Source organism: Monodelphis domestica, chromosome 4 (assembly GCF_027887165.1).
Source record: "Monodelphis domestica isolate mMonDom1 chromosome 4, mMonDom1.pri, whole genome shotgun sequence".
NCBI lineage: Eukaryota > Metazoa > Chordata > Mammalia > Didelphimorphia > Didelphidae > Monodelphis > Monodelphis domestica.
In genome coordinates this window covers 232,541,328-232,562,630 of record NC_077230.1, presented here as the reverse complement: position 1 = coordinate 232,562,630, position 21,303 = coordinate 232,541,328, and the positions used below count along the sequence as shown (strand labels likewise).

At 40.2% G+C, this 21,303-nt stretch overlaps 1 protein-coding gene across 1 annotated transcript in view; it reads right to left on the bottom strand.

The window, feature by feature from the left end:
* Positions 1–10,784: 10,784 nt before the first annotated feature.
* The window catches only part of SMIM35 (small integral membrane protein 35), a 37,455-nt gene continuing 26,936 nt past the window's right edge, over positions 10,785–21,303 (bottom strand). The window contains exons 2-4 of the mRNA XM_056826117.1: positions 13,209–13,325; positions 12,217–12,250; positions 10,785–10,896 (exon numbers count right to left, since the gene is read on the bottom strand). Of these exons, the coding sequence (XP_056682095.1) occupies positions 10,791–10,896; positions 12,217–12,250; positions 13,209–13,325 (257 nt within the window). The 3' untranslated portion in view covers positions 10,785–10,790. The remainder of the gene's footprint in view (positions 10,897–12,216; positions 12,251–13,208; positions 13,326–21,303) is intronic.

Here is a 21,303-nt window from a genome sequence, read left to right as displayed (position 1 = left end):
TGATTTATGCTATAAACGTCTGTTTGTTTGGCATTCCTCATTTCACTGTGGCTAGTATACCCTCATCACTTGCTTCTCTAATCCTTTTCATTCAAAGTCACTGGCCTGAATTAATGAGGCTCCCGTTCTCCGTTCTCTTCATCCTCTCATTCCTATTGGTATCAGCACTTTTCCTCCCTAACCCTTATCTTCTTCCCATGTCTACCATCATGCCCTTTGAAGACCCTGTTTTATTGTTAATCTTCCATCTCTTCCTCTCATTTGACTTCCATCTCATTCCCTTCTTGGAATTAAGAGGAAGCTGTCTTTCCCCCAAAGATACCACATTACATTACATTATCTCTAAGATTTGTTGCCCTTTTACTTACCAGAACAGACATCTGTATCCTAATTGCCACCCACTGCTACTTCTAGACCCATGCTGCCACTGCCACTCGCACACACAAAGTAAAGGTCTAACCAGATCTCTGTCTGTCTGTCTGTCTCTGGCTTTCTTTTTTTTTCCCTCCCTCCCTTCTTCTCTCTCTCCTTCCCTCTCCTCCTCCTCCTCTTTTTCCTTTTCTCTCTTCCTCTCTCCCTCCTTTTCTCTTGCTCCCATCTTCATTGTCTCCCCTTCTCTGTTGGCTAGTTCTCCATCAGCCTACAAATACAAAAATATGATCATTTTTCTCCTATCCTAAATAGAAACAAAAACCTGGAGAGGGTATATAAACCATTTCAATCTATTTCTCTTCTCTCTCTTTCCCTTCCCTGTTAAACTTCTAGAATGAATCACCTACTCACTCCTTCAGTCTGGCTTCTGACCTCTCCATGCTATTGAAATGACTCTTTCCAGAGTTACCAGTGCCCTCTTGATTGTCAAACACAATGGATTCTTTGAATTCTTTGTAGCTTTGGCCACTGATAGTCACTAGTTTCTTTTTTGATGCTCTCAGTTTTCTTTGCTTTTCTTTTATCTATCTGACAGTTCCTTCTTAGTCACCTTTGCTGGTTGTCTTTTTTCCTCCTGATCCCCAAAGCTCTATTCTCAGCCTGTTCTCTTTCAAATTAATCAGTCAACATATATATCTTAATCATCTTCCATATGCCCAGCCCTGTGCAAGGTACTGGAGACACACGTTCAGAGTGAAACAATCTTTATTTGTTTCTTTAATGAAATTTTTTATTTAATTAATTAATTTAGAATATTTTCTCATGGTTACCTGATTCATGTTCTTTCCCTCCCCTCCTCCCACCCACCCCCCCTCCAGTAGCCAACAGCCAATTCCACTGGGTTTTATATCAAGATTTATTTCCATATTGTTGATATTTGCACTAGGGTGATCATTTAGAGTCTCCATCCCCAATCATATCCCCATCAAACCATGTGATCAAGCAGTTGTCTTTCTTCTGTGTTTCTGCTCCCACAGTTCTTTCTCTGGATGTGAATCGCATCCCTTCTTATAAGTCCCTCGGAATTGTCCTGGATCATTGCACTGCTGCTAGTAGAGAAGTCTATTACAATAATCCTTATTTGTAAGGAGCTTAAAATACATATTTCATAAATATAAAGTTAATGAATATAAATGTATACAAAGTACTGGAATGCAAAGTAGTTTAGGAGGGTGGCCTCTAGCTACTTGGGAGGTTTAGGAAAGACTTTATGCAATGTGGAAGATGGGGCTTGAATTGCATCTTAAAGCAAGATAGGGACTCTGAGGGAGTGCATTTCAGGAATGGGAATAACCAATTCAAAGGCAGGAAGTTAGGAAATGGAGTGTCCTATAGGAGGAACAGAGAGAAGGGCAGTTTGACTGGACTGCAGAATATGGAAAAGAGAATTGTGTCCATTGAGGCTGAAAAAAAATAAATTAAGGCCAGGGTATAATAGAGCTTTAAAAGATAAGCAGAGCTAAAGCAGCAAGGATAGTGGAGTTGGAATAAGTACAGCCCAGCTCTTTCCCACAGCTACTCCACAAAGACTAGAAGGAGTGCCAGATGATGTGGTGATTGAGAACTTCAAGGAGAAAACAGAAGTCATTCCCCCAATCCAGAATAGCCCAAAGAAACAATCTATAGGCCAACACAAACAGAAGATACATCTTGAAGTCAAGTTTTGAATAAGAACACAACCTGAGGGCAAAGTCAAATAGAATTCCTGGAAGAAAGGAAGCAAATGTGTTTAAATAATTTTATAAACATCAGAAACTAGGCATAATAAGGCAACAAGTGGAAACTCCAAGGGTAGGAACTGAATTAGGGCATTCAGCTCTATATTGGGATAAAAAGTAGTCATGGATGCAGGAATAGGCCTGGCACTGTGTAGCATAGGTAGTCAATTGGCAGTTTCATTGCTTTGACAGAGAGACACCATATAGACTGAGAAGGGGATCTGAGCCCACAGGAGTTTATCATGCCTAGGAGTAGTTGAAGGCCTAAAGCTGTGTACTGGGTATGTAAGCAATAACCATGTGGTTCATTTGATGGAACTGGGTCTCAGATTCAGCCCCCAGACTAGTCTAAAGCATGAGCATGCCACTGAGTGACCAGGGCAGGGAGCTCAGACTAAGGGGAAACCTGTAGTTTCCCTAACTCTGAACCTACAGAGCCTTCCAGCTAACTAACAAGGGTTAGACTCTATGGCAGCCTACTAGGGTTCCAACCAGAGGCAAGCCTTCAGTCGTGCCACCAGAATATCCAAATTGGGCTCAGAAGCTTTCAAAGTTCAGATGATCATACTATCATACTAAAGATACATACAATCATACTAAAGATGCAAAAGAGACGATTAGAAATGTCAAAGCCAGAGGTAGTAAGTAATATAGTAGTGGTAGGTAGAGTGAGGATCTATGAGAAATGTGACAGAGGACAAATTGATAGAACTTGGGTAGCTGATCAGATGTGGAGGCTGAAAGAGAGAGGAGTCAAACATTTCTCAAAGAGTAAAGAGCTCAAAATATGGTATTCCAAAAGGCAAAAAAGTTATATGCTTCTTAAAATCAAGCATCTCCCAGCAAAACTTAGTATATTGGATTAAAAAAAGGATTATTGATGAAATAGAGGACTTCCAAGGATTCATGATTAAAATTCTAAAGATGAGTAGAAAATCTTAAATACAAGCACAGGAGTTAAAAGTAACCTGAAATGATAAATACAGAAAGGAATTGAAAAGGACTAAACACAGATGAAGTATTTATATTCTAATAGGAGGAGGTGACCTCAGTGTTTCTTCATTACCAGAATGTCAGCAGGGATCATAGAGGGGCTTAAATAAGATGGAGAGTCTGGGAATGGTTTTGTTATGTTCTGATTATCTTAGAAGAAGAAAGCAACAGGAGAGGAAAAGGAATATATTAAGAAATACAGGGATAGAGAATGGAGAATAACCTCATATACTTGGGCTACACAAGTAGAAGCTATACAAAGGAGTGAGAAGTGGGTAACACTTGAACCACCCTTTCATCTGATATGATCAAAGGAAGGCAGAATATATACATACTGACACAGAGATTGGTGTAAAAATACTTTTAATTCAACAGGGAAACTGGAGGAAATGGGAAGAGAGGAGAGAGGAAAATAAGGGGGAGGATAAAATCAGGAAGAAATTTAAAAACTAAATAGAGGAATTTATTTTTTCTAGAGTCAAGAGGGAACCATAAGATTTAGTTGAAAGAAAGTCACATAGAGTTGCATTTGAGGAAAATTACTTTGGCAGCAGTGCATAGAAGGAATTGGAGTAGAGACTTAAGGCAATGAAACCAATTAGGTGGCCATTGTACCAATCTAGGCAAGAGATAATAAGAGTCTGAACTAAGGTGGCAACTTTGTGCCAAGAAAAGGAGTTAGTTGGAGGTGAGAGATATTGTAAAGGTGGAAACAGCAAGATTTGGCAAATGATCAAATACCTGGGTTAAGCAAGAGTAAGGAATCCAGGGGAATGCCAGGATTACTAACCTTTTCTCTATTCTTTCTTTCCATAATATGCATTTTCATGATTTCAATTATTTATTTCTATGGAAATGATTCCCAGATGTATATATCTACCCTGAAATCCCAACCCAGTGCTCTAGTCTCACATTTCCAACTGCCTGATATTTCAAACTCAATTCGTCCAAAACTGAATTCATCAGCTTCCTCAAAACCTGCATTTCCTCAAACTTCCCCTTTCCTATTTTTGTTGATAGTACCATCATCATCCCAGTCATTCAGGCTTGAAACCTCAGAGCCATCTTTGATTTCGCTCTTTCAGCTCCCACATTCAATTAGCTATCTAAATGCTATCAATTCTTCTTCAATCATATTTCTCATGAATCTCCACTCTCCCTACCACCATTAGTTTAGCTTATTATCTCTGGCTTTGACATTTTTATAGCTTCTTTCAAATAGACTCTGCCTATTTTCTCCTCCTTACCAATTCATCCTTCACACAGCTACCAAAATAATAATCCTAACACGGGAAATGTTTCATCATGTCATTTCTTTTTGAAAAAATTTTCAATGGATCCCTATTACCTTGAGAACAAAATAAAAATTTCATAATCTGGCATTCAAGATCCTGTCAGATCTGTCTCCAAACTTTTTTAATAGTCTTATTTCATTCTACCACCCTTCATACACTCTGTTCCAGTCCAACTGGATGCTCTAATCTCATCTTGTCCTCTCCCAACTGCACATCTATAGAGGCAGGCCCCTCTTCCAAACATTTACCTTTTCCTGTCAGCCTCAACTTGCTTGCTATGTCTTTCATGAATCTTTTCCTGATTCTATCAGCTGAAGGAGTTCTTCCTCTAGCCATATTTCTGGTAGCATTTTGCCTAGACCATCCTCTCAGCCCTTTAGAGAGTCTACGCTCTATTATCCTTTTTTCTTTCTGAGCATATCCCCTTCATCCCTATCCCTACTTATTAGATTATTAGCTCCTCTCAGGCATGGATAGTGGTATGTTTTGCAAAGGGAATATTGTATGTAACAGACATTTACAATATACCAAATTGAATTTCATTCCATGTACATAGTTGTATTTATATAATTAATTTTAATAAAAGGCAACTTGCTTAACCTCAGTTGCCTAGCCCTTGCTGCTCTTCTGTCTTAGACAGAAGGCAAGGGTTTAAAAAAACAAGAGTGTGACTAAAACTTATGTCGAGTGAATTGTTAAAAGGAAAGTACAGATTGAATTAAAGGACCCCAAGTACCAAGCTAAACAAAATGGGGTACAGGTATCTCAAAAGAACCAAGAATCATTCAAAGCAAATATTAAGAGTCCTTACTATAGGGCCAGTAGTAGCACTTAGGATAGAGCATTGGACCTAAAGTCAGGAAGACCTTACTCAATACTTGACTTGCACCCATCTGACACTTCAGCTGTAAAATAGGGATAATAACAGCATTTAACCCCCAGGATTATTGTGAGGATCAAATGAGACATTTGTAAAAAGTACTTTGTAATTATAGAATTATGAAATTTCAGAGATGGAAGAGATCTATGACTAGCTGGTAGTTTTACTATGTGCTCTATCTCCACAAATAAACTGGACACTTCCTTCCTGTAGAAAAGAAAAAGAGTAAGGATTGGTGGTCTAGATAGAAAACAGAAGGAGGAATAGAAAAATTCTATGTTGGTCCTGGAAGAATGATTTGCTAATTTAATGCCAAATGCTAACTACCCATCCCTGAGTGCTTTGGCATCCATCGCCAAGGCCTTAGGGGTGGAGGTCTTTTAGTCACAGGTTCCATAAGGATAGAGAAAATGCTTCTCTGATGAAGGTCAAAGGTGAAAAAGAGGAGTAGATACCCCTGGGGGAAGGAGAGAGGAAGAGAGATGAGAACGCTGTCAACAAGGTCTAAGAAGAGGAAGCGGTCCTGGTTTCAGTTCCTCCCCCTGATTAATGGGAAGCATTTTCCTTTCTCCCAATGCCAACTCGGTTCCTTTGAGTCTCTTTCTTTAGGCTTTGAAACCCAGGAAGAAGCCCAAATGAGCCTGGGTAATTGTGCCCCATACTACCCTTTTCAAGTAGCTTGAGGCCTTCTGATGTAGGATGTATTCTATCATGGTGGTGAACCATAACATCCAAACCAAACTCGGGAAAAGCCTGGGCTACTTCAAGAGTGTCACTAGGGTAAAAAAATCTGAAAGACAGAGAAGAAGCCAATCTTAATGAAGTGAAAAAGAAGGCACAAATGTCATCTACCCCACCCCCTTCAGTAGTTCAACTTCCTCAGTGGAGGTTTAGGGAAGGGTTGAGACAAGAAGCCCCAGTTCCTCCCCAGCCCAACCCCAACTCCTTATTGAGTGCCAAGGGAGATAGGTCAGTAATGGAGAACACTTCAGAATCCATAGTTTCAGTTCAGTATTCAATACTCATTGTGTGTCTAGACAGAATAACTTGATTGTCCTGAAGAAAATTCTGTGCCCCACCACCATCACCAAGACTTTGAGGCCATAATCATTTTGATCCAATTCATGACATAAGGATTGATGGATCTATTGGGTGGAAAAGTATTATTAAGACACAAAATATTAAAGAAATTGGGGAAAGTAGGAGTTCTGATAATAATAATGATATATTCCCATTTCCATCCTTCATCCTTGAATATAGTCCTTCCTGCTCCATAGCTTCTTCAGTTTCTGGGCTTAGTCACTATTCCCAGATGCTGTAGTGGGGATAATCATGGCTAGTAGGGAACACATTCTAGTTGCAAGGCTTCATTACTCAGTCAACAAGCATTTATTATGCCTAATATGTTAAGCTCTGGGGCAACCAAGAAAGATATGGTTCCTGGTCTCAAGGAGCTCACATTCTAATGGTGGGGTGGGAAGCAACATGAAAACAATTGGAGAAACAAGATATATACAGTACAAATGGAAAACAATCTTAGTGTGGAAGATACTAATAGTGGGGGAAGCTTGGAAAAGTCTTCTGCAAAAGAAGTCAGGGAAACCAAGAGGCAAAGGCAAGTAGGGGGAGCATTCCAGGCATGAGGAATAGCCCATACAAAGACATGGAGATTGAAGATGGAGTATTATTTGCAAGGAACAGTAAAAAGGGCAATGTATCTCTGGATTGTAAAGTGCATGGAGGGGAATAAACCTAAGACTGGAAAGGAAGAATAGGGCCAAAAGCCAAATAGAGGATTTTATATTTGATTTAAGAGGTAATATGGAGGGGGCAGCAAGGCAGACAGTCACACCTGGAGATAGGAAGTCCTGGGTTCAAATCTGACTTCAGATGCTTCCTAGCTGTATGAACCTGGACAAATTACTTAACCCCAATTGTCTAGCTTTTACCATGCTTCTACCTTGGAACTGATATGTAGTATCAGTTTTAAGACAGAAGGTGAGGGCTTAATAATAATAATAATAATGATAATGATAATGATAATGATAATAGGGAACCACTATAATTTACTGAGGGACAAAGGTCAGATCTGCACTTCAGGACAATCACTTTTTCAGCACTGCTTCAACCAACTGGAAAAGTGGCAAGAATCTGTATCCTTCATTCCTATGGCCCCTCTTCTGCCCCCATAAGAAGAAAAGAAGGGGTGAGGGCTAAAAGGACAGAGAAGATGATTACCCAAAAGATAAACTTTTTGCCTTCTCTCTATTGACCTTAATTCATTTTTTAAAAATGTTTTGTATTTTTTCCAATTACCTGTAAAAACAATTTTAACATTCATTTCTTTTACCTTTGAGTTCCAAATTCTCTCCTTCCTTCTCTCCATTCTTGAGAAGGCAAACAATTTGATATAGATTATACACGTACAATCATGCAAAACATATTTTCATGATTAGCCATGTTGTGAAGTAAAACACAGAGCAAAAAAAAGAGAAAGTTTTTAGAAGTCTGCTACCATCTATATTCAGATTCCATCAGTTCTTTCTCTGGAAGTAAAGAGCATTTTCCCTAATAAGTCCTATAGAATTATCTTATATCATTGCATTGCTGTGCATAACTGAATCATTCCCAGTTGATCATTCTACAATATTGCTGATGTTGTGTACAATGTTCTCCTGGTTCTGTTCACTTCACTTTGCATCATCAGTTTATACAAATCATCCAAGGTTTTTCTGAAACCAACACAATAATATGCCACAATTTATTCAGTCATTTCCTAGTTGATGGACATCTCATTTCCAATTTTTTATCATTACAAAAAGAGCTGCTATAAATATTTTTGTACAAATAATTGACCTACATTCAGTTGTGGACTATTCATATGTAAATTATACTTGTTGTGGAATATCAGTTCACCTTCCATCATTCAGCCTCATTGTAGGATCATAAGATTGTACGATCTTATATTTAGAACTAAAAGAGACCCTAGAGGTCATTTATTTCAACACCCTCATTTTACAGATGAGAATTCTAAAGGCCAGAAGGGCTAAATTATTTGCCCAGAATCACACAGCTCCTATGTGTCTGGGGTAGGATTGGAACCCAAATCTTCCTGACTCCAAACTCAGTCTTCTATTCACTGTGTCACTATTAGTGTAGTGAGTGCTTAGGGAATATTAAAGATCCTTAGAAAAGTTCATCTATAATGCCTAAAATCAAAGGATGCAAGGGAACCCAATTAGAAAAGATTGTTTTAAACTAGCCTTTGTTATGAGCTATCTGTGTTACCACAGATCATAAGGAATTGACTGGATTTGGATGGGGGGGGGGGCATCAGTAACTGTACTGACATCTGATATCTCATTGTAGTGCAACAATGATCCTGGGTCCTAGGATACTGGCAGGTCACAACTGTCAAGTCCTATCAGGTAGAGAGGCTAGGAGTTGGCCTGATGGTGGAAGAGCAGCTTGGTTAAGTTTGAGGAGGCTTATCATCAAGAAGCTTGGTTAGCATAAGATGATTTTTTTAAGTCACAGCAATTCATAAACCATGGCATGGTTTCCCTGAGGGAACAAGTAAAGGACACTCCCAGCTGTCGAATGGAATGGAATAGATTAAACATTTGTTAAGTGTCTATTATTTGCCAGGCACAAGTTTAAGAACTTTACGAATATTATCTTATTTGATCCTCACAACAACCCTGGGAAGGAGATGCTACTATTATCCTCATGTTACAGTGGAGACTGAGGCTGACTGAGGTTAAATGGTTTGTCCCAAGGTCACATATCTAGGAGCCTGAAGTCAGGTTTGAATTTAGGTCTTCCTGAGTCTAGGATCATCATTCGAACTACCACACTACCTAGCTGCCTCTGAATGTGGCCCTTAGAGATTAGGTAGAGTAGACAAAAGATGCAATGGAGTCTTCTCATCAGGAAAGGTTCATAAATATAGAGATAGAAGGCACTGCAAAGGTCATCTAGTCCATCTTTCATTTATAAATGAGGAAATTGAGGCCCAAAGGTATTAAATGACTTGTCCAGGGTCAGAGAAGTCATAAATAGCAGGATTCAAACTAAGGTCCCCTGACTTCAAATTCAGGACCACATTGTATTCTACCAAGAAGGGCAATGACCACAGTTGGATTCCCTCTTATTATAGGCATTGTTGATTTCTCAGTTAGGAGGGAGTGAGTTGAATGATGCCCTGGGTCAAGTTCCAATCTCTTGATTCTTCTCTGATTGGTTGTCTCCTTCCCACCTTTCTTGTGAGAAGCCATAAAGTCAAGAAGGAGATTCCATGGAGAAAACAAAGGACAGAGAGCTTATGGCTAACGTCCCATTTCAGGCTCGAGTTTATTGGCTCAGAGATGAGATGAATTCACTAAAAGATGCACTGTCAGTCCTCAGTTCCTCTGTGGAGTACCCATTCTTCTCCCTAGGGATTGCTATCTTCTCTTTATCTCTAGTAACAGCACATTGCCATACAACCTAGCTCTTACTTCAGGCTGATCCAGAGAAGAGATTCCTCATGTTCCTTAGTGAGGGACTCCAGAGCCCACCCCCAATGGCCAGAGAGAGTTGGAAGACTAAGGATAGAGGAGATTTTTGTCAGGGTACTCCAGGCAAGGACAGTAGCTGAGGCATGATCTTCTTCCTAGAGGATCAAGTTGAAAGAAGTTAGGTATGAAGTCACACTTTGAAGGGGTGCAACTCTGTTCTCAGTATTCTTCTCTAGTTGATTCTCCCAACAAGAGAGAAAAAGGGAGGCAGGAAGAGGGCTCTAAGAGAAAAGGAGTAAAACGTGAGAGGGATTGAAAGGAGGAATAGAGAGAAGCTAGGCAGATTGGAGAGGTATAAATAGAAACGAGGCTGGACATATGGGGAAAAGAAGATGGAGAGAGGCTGGGGAGGAGAAGATGAAGAGAAGTTGAGGGACTTGGCAAAGAAAAGATGGAGAGAAAGTGAGAGAATTGGAGAGGAATCGATGGAAAAGGAGGTTGGGAGAACTGAGCCAAGGTGGGACAAAGGGAGGGGGGAAAAAAGGACACTTGAGAATAGTGAAAACTATGGTTAGGGTGTTTTCATTATTGGATAAGTTAAAGCAGAAAGTTTGAATTTAGTGATCCAAAGAAAAGTCACTTGGCTTATCAAGTCTGGGAACTGATACCCTGAAATGATGCCTCTTGGAGGGAATGGTTCTTCCATGGATAAAAAGCAGAAAGTCTGCTCTGTAATCTTTCTGAGCAGAATTAGGGATTTATTTCCCCAAAGAAAAGAGGAGGAAGTATGAGCCACTGGAGACCCAACAGACCAAATGTTGGGAAAATAAAACAAGTAATGAAAAACAAAAGGGCTTCTTGTCCTGAGGCACCCACACACACACCCACACACACACACACTTAGCTTGCAGGGTAAGTGCACTGCTACCAGAAGGTGGTTCCCACTCACCTGAAGTGGGGGATTCCCCCTGCCTCAGACTGGTCTGTCATAAAACTGCTTATAACCACCCTCTGAGCTGCTGAGGTGGCCACTGATGGTGAAAGGAGGACCCACTTCTAACTCTCCAGATTTCAGGTTGCTGAGGAACAAAAGACACAACTTATAATAAATTCATAGGTTCAAAAATAAAATAGAATTAAATAAATTAGAGGTCACCCAACACAAATATCTCATTTTGGGGGTTTCTAAGGCATACAAGCAATAAGAGGTAAGCAGTGAGGGTTAAGTGACTTGCTCTGGGTCACACAGCTAGGAAGTATCTGGGGCCAAATTTGAACCCCAAACTTCCAGTCTCTAGATCTGGTTCTCTATCCACTGAGCCATCTATCTGACTCCTAAACATGTCATGTTTAAAGATAAATCCTAGAGAGGGTGTTTTATTTTAAGTCCCACAAGTATCAAAGCACTATGGGGTCTTTCTGATCCCAAATCCAGTGGTCTTTCCACTAAAACTACTTTCCACCAAAGACTCTATTAACAAGGATAGAAGTAGAACTTGGGTGGGAACCCAGCCTTGCCTTGGCTCCCTTGACAGCTAGGTAATACAACTGAGAGAACGTCAGGGCAGTAAGAATCTTCTCTCATTGTGTTGAGTCAGAGGAAGAGAAAAGAGGTGTTTTCCCCCTGAAGATTTCAGGCCAGGGGCTATATTTCCCTGGAGGATTTGCTTGATTAATAATACTAATTGACTGATAGATCTTTCAAGACATCACTTTTAATCAATCTGTCAGGGTAAAAGAAAGAAGACAGGAGAATAGATCTTTGGATCATAGATCTATGCTAGAAGAAACCATAATTAGACCATTTAACCCTAACCCTAACCCTAACCCACCATTTTAATGATAGAGTAAATATGGCCTAGAGAATCTCTAACAGAAGAATATTTCTGATTATTTGAGATCTAAGCATGATAAAGGGGTGGGTGGTATGAGAACCTATCTTAGGTATGTTTGTATTCTAGTTTTTATTAATGGGATATTTTTAAATCTTACACTACAATGTTTGCTAAAATAAGATCCCTTCAGTTTCTAACATCCTATGATTTTATCTATTGCTATCTAGCTCTCCTTTAGAATAAAAAAAGGACCCATTAAAATTGTAAAGGAGAGAAAAAAGAGGAAAGTATTTCCCTTTGGCAAGACAGAGTGATGGCAGTCAGTATGGTCCACAGAGTAGATTTAGAGTAAGAAAACTTGGAATCAAATCCTAGGACAAGGGACTCAGATTTTTTGAGTCTAAATTTCCTCATTCTAAGATGAGCAGGAAGGACTCTGAGATTCTTTCTAGCAGCAAATCTGTGATCCTAGGAGCCTATGATCTCACTGGCCTGGCGGGCAACAACCCTGCCATTTGGGCTTGTTCAGAGATTAAGTCTTCAGTTAACTCCTGGACTACTCACCGGATCTGGTATAAGTTAAAAACAAAGTTGGGTCCTAGAAAGACAAAGAGAAAGAAAGGAGAAAGTTAGCACCACCCATAGGGAAGCATGTACCCATTGGGATAGTCTTAGTTCACAGACTTCTCCCAGTTTGGATCTTGAGGGTGGGAAACTTATTTCAGGCTGTGTTTTAGATATGTTCCAGGCTCTTTGAACCTCATCTGTATCCTGTGAGATCGTTCTCATTGTCCCATGGACAGGGCCCAACCAGAGAGTAAAGGCTTATTAGGCTACTGAAACTTTTCTATTTGGGTTGTGACTGTCATAAAACACTCATCTTAAAATGGGTAGGACTCAGACATATCAGCTAAAATTCATTACAATCCTGGGACATTTTCTGGGGGAGGAAGGGAAGGGTTTACAATACTTCTGTTCCCCACTGTGTTCCAGAAATGCTCAACTGATTCAGTCCTCAAAGTATCTAGAGATGAATACATTTGGGAGTTGAGAGCTCTGTCAAAGAACCTCTGTAGACTCCCAGTGCTAGCCAGCCTATTAAGGGATCCAGAGACAAATTTCTGGGGAAGGAAATACCCACCTAGCTGATTGGGAGGATGGAGGAGATAGAATTTACCCTATATTGCCCTTTGCCTTAGAGCCTACCGGAAGTTCCATGGGCTGTCTGCTTTCACCCCTACTTTGTTGCACAGCTGTTTGGCAGGAGGAAGAGAAGGTTGCATATTTTCAAAATAAGGCAAGAACCTTGGTCTCCTCTCACTCTTGGCTCTCTGTACACATGTGCACACAAACACACACACATGTTTCAAATAGTCAGCTGCCCGAAAAAGTCTCCAACCACTTCAACCACAGGAAATATTTTTGTGTTCCGCTCAGGTAAGAATACAGCTCATGCTGCTTTAACTAACCATGCCCTTACTCCACCCCAGCTGTGTTGTCTGGGAGCCCCCAGGGCCTGGGCAGAGCTCCCAGGGAGGGCACTGGCACATACTCACCCTCCCAACAGTATCCGTGTTGGTACCACTTGGCCAAACTGTAGCCAAGGATGGACACTACTAGCAATGATAGTCCTACTCCTAGGATCAGGCCCAAATTGCTGATGGACTCCTCAGCTGCAGAGAGAGCAAGAGTGAAGAGTACTGTTAGGTTTTTTTTTTTTAATTAGTCAATTTAGAACATTTTTCCTTGGTTACAAGAATCATATTCTTTCCCTCCCCTCCCCCCATCCCTTCCCGTAGCCAACTGGGTTTTATATGTGTCCTTGATCAGAACCTATTTCCAATTTCCATGTTATTGATAATTGCATTAGGGTGATCACTTAGAGTCTACATCTCCAATCGTATCCCCATCAAACCCTGTGATCAAGCAGTTGTTTTTCGTCTTTGTTTCTACTTCCACAATTCTTTCTCTGAACATGGATAGCGTGCTTTCTCATAAGTCCCTCAGAATAGTCCTGGATCACTGCATTGCCACTAATGGAGAAGTCCATTACATTCGATTGTACCACAGTGTATCAGTCTCTGTGTACAATGTTCTCCTGGTTCTGCTCCTCTCGCTCTGCATCACTTCCTGGAGGTTGTTCCAGTCTCCCTGGAATTCCTCCACTTTATTATTCTTTGTAGCACAATAGTATTCCATCACCAACATATACCACAATTTGTTCAGCCATTCCCCAATCAAGGGAAACACCCTCATTTTCCAATTTTTTGCCACCACAAAGAGTGCAGCTATGATTATTCTTATACGTCTTTTTCTTTATTGTTAGCCTCTTTTGGAAGGCCTTGGCAAACTCCTAGGCTAGCCTAGCCTGGGCTAGGAGATGGAAGTAGGCTTTGGAGAGACAGTGTAAGGCCCAAATTCTGGCTTTGGGGAATTGAGAAATCCAAATTAGAAAGAAACCAGAATGCAGAGCACTCTATCTCCTTCATGCCAAGGTCCTTCTCCTCCATGAATTATAACTCCAGATCACCTTTCCTCAATGTGGCATATTTGGATTCTTGTGCCTGGGTATAACATGGCAGATGAGAGGAGAGAGGAGGGGAAAGGCATCTCCAGGTACATGGAATTGTAGTGGAAATGCCTCTGAGATATCCATTGTGACAAAGTGGGATAGAGAGGGTTTCCCCCATTGTGTCAGAGGCAAGGTATAGTGAAACTAATATTTGACTCTTACATAGCACTTTAGGGTTTACAGAAGCACTTTAAATAATCACATTTGATCTTCACAACAATCCTGAGGAGAAAAGACTAAAATTTTATAGATGAGGAAACTGAGAAAATTAGTTAGTGACTGTCCCCTGGTAACAGTCAAAGAACTCCTGATTCTGAGTCAAGCACTTTTTATGCTACACCATGTTGCTGAAAGGAGCACTGGATTTGGTAGTCAATAGTTCTTGGGTTCTAATGCATAGTAGCTCTTCCACTTAATAGCAGCAGAGTAGCAATAGTTGGATTATCTAGGTGATACAGTGGATAGAGCACTGGGCTTGGAACCAGGAAGATTCATCTTCATGAGTTCAAATCTGACCTCAGATACTCACTCGCCCTTACTGCTTTTCTGCCTTGGAACCAATACACTGTATTAAGTCTAAGATGGAAGGTAAGGGTTTTTAAAAAAATGCTGGCCTCAGATATGTCCTAACTGTGTGACCCTGGGCAAGTCACTTGACCCTACCTCCATTTCCTCACCTGTAGGATGAGCTAGAGGAGGAAATGGCAAACTACTCCAGGATATTTGCCCCCCAAAAAATCCAAATAGGGTGACAGAGTCAGACATAACTGAAAAGACTGAATAGCAACAAAAGTAATAGTAGACCTTGAGCAAATCCCTGCCCCCTCTTTGGCTTCATTTTCTTGTATAATGAGAGAGTTAGATTAGATGGTCTTTATACCTCCTTCCAGTTCTAATGATCATTATAATTCCCTCATGATCCATGAGTCTAGAACCCAAGCTTCCAAAAATAATAACATTATAATAGCACTTACTATGTGCCATGCACTGTACTAAGTGCTTTATAATTTTTAACTTTTTTGATACTCACAACAACCTTGAGAGCTAGGTGCTATTATTATCTCCATTTTACAGCTGAGGAAACCAAGGCACAAAAAGATTAAGTGATTTGCTCTAGACCCAGCTCTCTATCATCTGGGTTACCATATTTATCTCCAACCCAAATCTCTCCTACTCTCCAGTAATTGCCTCAACATTCAGGTTGACTAGGACCATCATAGACATTCAGATTTAGGAGCAAGGAGACATATATATTGTACACACTCAAATTCTCCCTATTTAGGATGAGTTATGTCTCCTCAAAAGATCCACTGTAAAGAAAATGCTGGTGTAATTATAAAATAGTAAGGACCAACTGGATCCCAAACCTATTTCCTTTTTTTTCATTAAATTTTATTTTATTTTCAAAGATCTACCTTCTCTGCCTTTCACATCCCATTCCTCTTCCCGTTGGAAAGGAAGAAAATGCACACGCATGTATAGACAAGAAAAAAATTAGACACATCCAAAAATAAAGACAGTCTTTGCTAAGTCCATCACCCCTCTCTTAGGATGTAGGCAGCCTGTTCCATCATCTGTCTTCTGGAATTGTTATCCATCATTAAACTGATCACAGTTCCCAAGTCTTCAAAGGTGCTTGTCTTTACAATATTTTTGAATTGTATAAATTGTTCTTCTGGTTCTGCTCACCTCAGCCTATATCAGATCATTTAAATCTTCCCAACCTTCTCTGATAGTGTTCCCATCAACATCTGATAGCACAATAGTATTCCATTCTACTCCTATCTAACTTGTTCAGCCATTGCCCAATAGATGGGTGTCCAATAGATGGTTGCCATTGCCCAATAGATAGTTTGTGATTCATTGCTGCCACAAAGAGAACTGTTATAAGCATTTTTGTACATGTAAGCCAGATCCACTTTCCAAGAACTTTTAAAATTTTCTCAAAAGCCTCCCCACCATCCCACCGACTCCTGAGTAGACTTGGATTCAGTTAGAGCATTCTCTGAGCTCTAGTAGGAAACTCAGAATTTCCCTAGTTCTTTTAGCCTCTCAAGAAATGAGTGCAACCCCTTTTCTCCCTAAGAGCATCAAAGAGGGATTAAACAAAACAAAACAAACAAAAAACCCCAAAGTTTAACAAGATCAATAAAGTAACTGAAAGAATACAGAGTACAGAGACTAAGTTCATGCAAGTGACAAAAGAAGTACAATTCACAGAATCATGGTCCTTCTGAGGAGACTGACTGAAGTATTTCCCAACTCAAATTTCACTGCTAACCAGCAAAACACCAGTTTTTTTTTCCCCTCTGGAACAGCTCTGCCATGAAGGCTCAGTTTAATTGCGCTCAGTGGCTTGAAATCAAGGAAGTTCTGAGACCTAGGGGAGAATGAAGGGAAAAGAGATGGGAGGAGTAGAATCCAGAATGGTGGGGAAAGGGAGCCTAAGTTCTGGACTAAATCTGGACAGAAGGTCATAAAACCTGAGGTCTAATCCTGATTTTGACCTTGGAGGAGTCATTTAACTTCCTGACCCTGACTTTCCCCATCTGCAAAATGAGAGGATTGTAATAGATACCGATGTCTCCTTCAAACTCTAGATCTAGAACTATAATAAAAATTTATAGTATTATAATAATAATTAATAATGTTATAATAACAATAGCTCTAGAATCAGAGTATAGACAATGTAGGTGTGTCTTCCTGCTCCTGAATCTGAATGTCTGAGTGAAAAAGAAAACAAAACACAAAAACCTAGTCAACCTGAATGTTGTGGCAATAATTGGGATGAGAGAAATATGGGCCAGAGTTGCTAGATAGAGAGCTAGGTGTCAGGAAGACCTGAATTTAAATCTAATCTCAGACACTTGTAGTTGTATGACTTTTGGCTTTGACTTAGATAGAAGTTACCAATTATTTGAGTTGAAAGAGACCTTGGAGGCTCTGATCTAACATTCTCATTTTTATAATTCTTGACACTATTCAAGAAACTAGGAAAGGGCAGTTAGGTGGCTCAGTGGCCTGGAGATGGGAGGTCCTAGGTTCAGATGTGGCCTCAGACACTTCCCATCTGACTGGGCAAATCACTTAACCCCAAATGCTTAGCCCTTACCAGCTCTTCTGAACTGATACCTAGTATTGATTCTGAAACAGAAGGTAAAGTTTAAAAAAAAAAAAAGAAACTATGCGAAGATGTAACAATGAATCAATCAGCTATCAGATGTCCCCTTTCTTAGTGAACCGGAGGAATTCCATGAGAACTGGAACAACCTCCAGGAATTGATGCAGAGTAAAAGGAGCAGAAGCGGGAGAATATTATACACAGAGACTGATACGCTGTGGTATGATCAAATGTAATGGACTTCTCTATTAGCAGTAATGCAATGACCCAGGACAATTCTGAGGGATTTATGAGAAGGAAACACTATCCACATCCAGAGAAAGAACTGTGGGAGTAGAAACACAGAAGGAAAACAACTGCTTGATCACATGGATTGATGGGGATATGACTGGGGATGTAGACTCTAAATGATCACCTTAGTGCAAATATCATTAATATGGAAATGGGTTTGGATCAATGACACATGTCAAACCCAGTGGAATTGATATGGGGGGGGGCAGGAGTGGAGGGAAAGAACATGAATCATGTAACCATGGGAAAAATGTTCCTAATTAATCAATTAAATAAAATTAAAAAAAAAAAAGACAAAGTCTCCTTCCTTCAAGAAGCTTACAGCAAATATTAAGGCTATAAAGAAAAGCCCTGGGTGAGAGGCCTTGATTCTGAACTTGGCCCCTTTCCTCTCTGGACCTTACTTTAATTATTTGTTCAATAAGGAGAATAACCCTTTACTCCAAATCTGTCTAGATCCTCCTCAAATACTAGAGCCTTCCTCCAGATTTTTTTTTGTTATTTCCAATGGGTGTATTATTTCCTTCAATAAGAATTTAAACTCCTAGAGCACAAGGACCATGATGTCTTTTTATCCTTAAGGTTTTCTCAATGCTTATTGAATTAAATTAATATGAAGCATAGTATTCATCTTCTTGAGTTCAAATCTGCCCTCTGACACTTACTGGCTATGTGACTTTATCCTGTTTGCCTCAATTTCGTCATCTGTCAAATGAGCTGGAGAATGACATGACAGGCCACTCCAGTATATTTGCCAAGAAAATCTCAAAAGGAGATCCTGAAGAGTTTGATACAACTGAAAAATGACTCAATAACAATAGTTTAACACAAAAACATCACACCTTTCCAAACAATAAACCACAGTGATTCAGCTTAGTTAAAATGTCATTTTAATATGGAGCCAAGGAACGCCTTCTACCATTTGGATGGCCATCCTTACAGGGCACGTAAGAGCTTAAAAACTCATGTATTCTTTCCTTTGTAGGGCCTGCCCTACCTTATATACTACAGGTTTCCAAGAGAATAGACAGAACCCATATGGATAGAGGTATCAACTGGGCCAGTGGTCCTTGACCCTCACTTATCCTCAGCCCTTTCTCCCAGGAATATTCTTCTCCCTTGGTCTATGGCTCTTACTCAGAGTTCCAAGGGGTGGGACTGACTCAGAGAGGTTAATTCATATTAGCCTAGATGAAGGGGAAAGGAGGTGGCTCTAAAGGCAAGTCTAATCCAGGTCTGCCAGTGATTTTAGAACACCCCCACCCCACAGCTGCCAAGTCAGTTCTGTGAGATATGTGCTCATGCCCGTCAGGCCTGGGGAGGAAGGAGAACAAAAGGTAGCTGATGCTGGAGCTGGGCCCCAACTTGACTGGCTCTCTTCAGAGCCCTGGAGGGAAGGAAGTTGTGAGTTCCAGAGCCTCCCACCCCAACTTAGTTTTTACTGGATATCACACACACTCGTACATCACAAATACAATTATTCACAAAATGCAATTACCCAAATAAATAAATTATTCAAATAACCCAGCACAGTAGTCACCCCATTGTTGCCACACAACCACACATGCATAGTTTTCTGCTTTACATTATGTGAACAGAGTCCTCTCTCATTCTTTCTAGCTGAAACCACCCTCCCCCCCCCCCAACCAGATAGAGTTCTTTAAACAAAAATTTGGAAAAACTCAGATTATTGGATAATCCATCTCATATTCCACCAAGAGCATACTATATGGAATGGCCTCCTGTTGTATGTTCTAGAGCTGAAAAATGATCTCAAAGTTCTCTCTAGCCCACCCCCCTCTGGGAGAAACTGAGACCTACATAGGTTAAGTTACTTTCCAAGGGTACACAGCTAGCTAATAGCAGACCCAGGAGTCAAACCCAGGTGATGCAGTGAATTAAGAGATGGAGAACCTGAGTTCAAATCTCAGCTCTATCAGGACGATTGTGTCCTTTATCTCATTGAGCCTCAGTTTCCTTATCTGAAAAATAAGGGTGTTGAATTAGCTAGCCTCTAATGTGCCTACTGATTCTGGGTTAGATAGAGTAGATAAATGATAGGTATAGGCATCTATATAATAGGTATCAATATAGCAGCTATATGATAGATATATGGCAGATATGTTCATTGATAACTCCAAATCCCGTGCTACCACACTCGGGACTCTTCTGAAAAGAGAGTGTGTACTTCCTAAAAAGTCAGCCCAGTCCATCCTGGGCAGTTATATAACTATGTGAAAGCCCATTCTTAAATCGAGCCAAAATCTTCCTCCATTTCACTTTTGCCCTCTTACTCCACTTTTGTCTTCTAGTGCACAGCAGAAGAAACACACTCTTTTCTACACTCAATTTCATAATTCCCACTTGACGTTGGAAAGGAAAAGTTCCCTTGGAGCCATCTCCTTCCCACATATGCAACTCTTATCGTTCTGAAGAGAAAAAAGCATTAGAAATAACATGGAGGGGGCAGCTGGGTAGCTCAGTGGATTGAGAACCAGTCCTAGACCCCCATTGCCTAGCCCTTACCGCTCTTCTGCCTTGGAGCCAATACACAGTATTGACTCCAAGATGGAAGGTAAGGGTTTAAAAAAAAAAGAAATAACATGGATTCTCATCAGTTGAGAAATGGCTAAATATATTATGGTATATTAATGTCAAAATGACAGAATAGAAGGGTGCAGAGAAATCCAGAAGCGCTTGTATGCACTAATGAAGATTTAAGGGACTTGAACCAGGACAGTTTACACAACGACTACAAGTATTATAGAGGAAATAACTTGGAAAGACTTTAGAACAATGATCAGTGTCTAGAAGTCATGTAAGGTAGGTGCTATTCTGCTGGTGAGGACAGGTCTAGATTTTTCCTAGCTTCTCCTTTCAGGCCTGATTTCCTCTATTGTTATGCCCTCAGCTCCACTCCTTGGGAGAATAATTTTTCTTTCCAACCTGCCATGGAATCTATGGACATTTCTTCAAGATCGCATATATATTTTAGGAAATACAGTAGAGAAAGGTTACAATGATCCTAGGATGGGACAGAAGGTGGCTCAATCAATGAGAGTCAGGCCTCAAGACAGGAGGTCCTAGGTTCAAATCTGGCCTTAGACACTTCCTAGCTGTGTTCACTCTGGGCAAGTCATTTAATCCCCTTGATTCTAAGACAGAAAGTGAGGATTTTTAAAAATTATTGTAATCTTTTATTGTAATAATTATTCACATATAATAATATTAAATAATAGGAGAGGGTAGGGACCTGTGATTTTATTCCTAGAGGGAAATCCTGAATGAGAGAATTCCCTCAACCAATGCACTTTGGCATTTTTTTTTTCAGCAACTGGAGCATTAAGAAATTCAATGACTCACCCAGATGACAAAATGACAAGATAGGTCATTAGTGGGACTTGAACCCAAGGCTTTCTGGTTTCTGGTCATCTCTCTATTCACCACTGCCTCTCATACATATTAAAGTAAGTACAAGGTAATGGGGTAAGAGGTGCTCGCAAAAACCTGTGGTAGGCCCACAGCAGAAATACAAAGATCAAAATGATACAGCCGCTGCTCTTAAGTAGTTTTCAGTCTGGTAGAGGAAATGAGACATATACACAAACAGCCAAAATACAAGGCCAGGAGTAATAAGTGCAGAGGAGAAGTGTGTTGGACAAAGTAT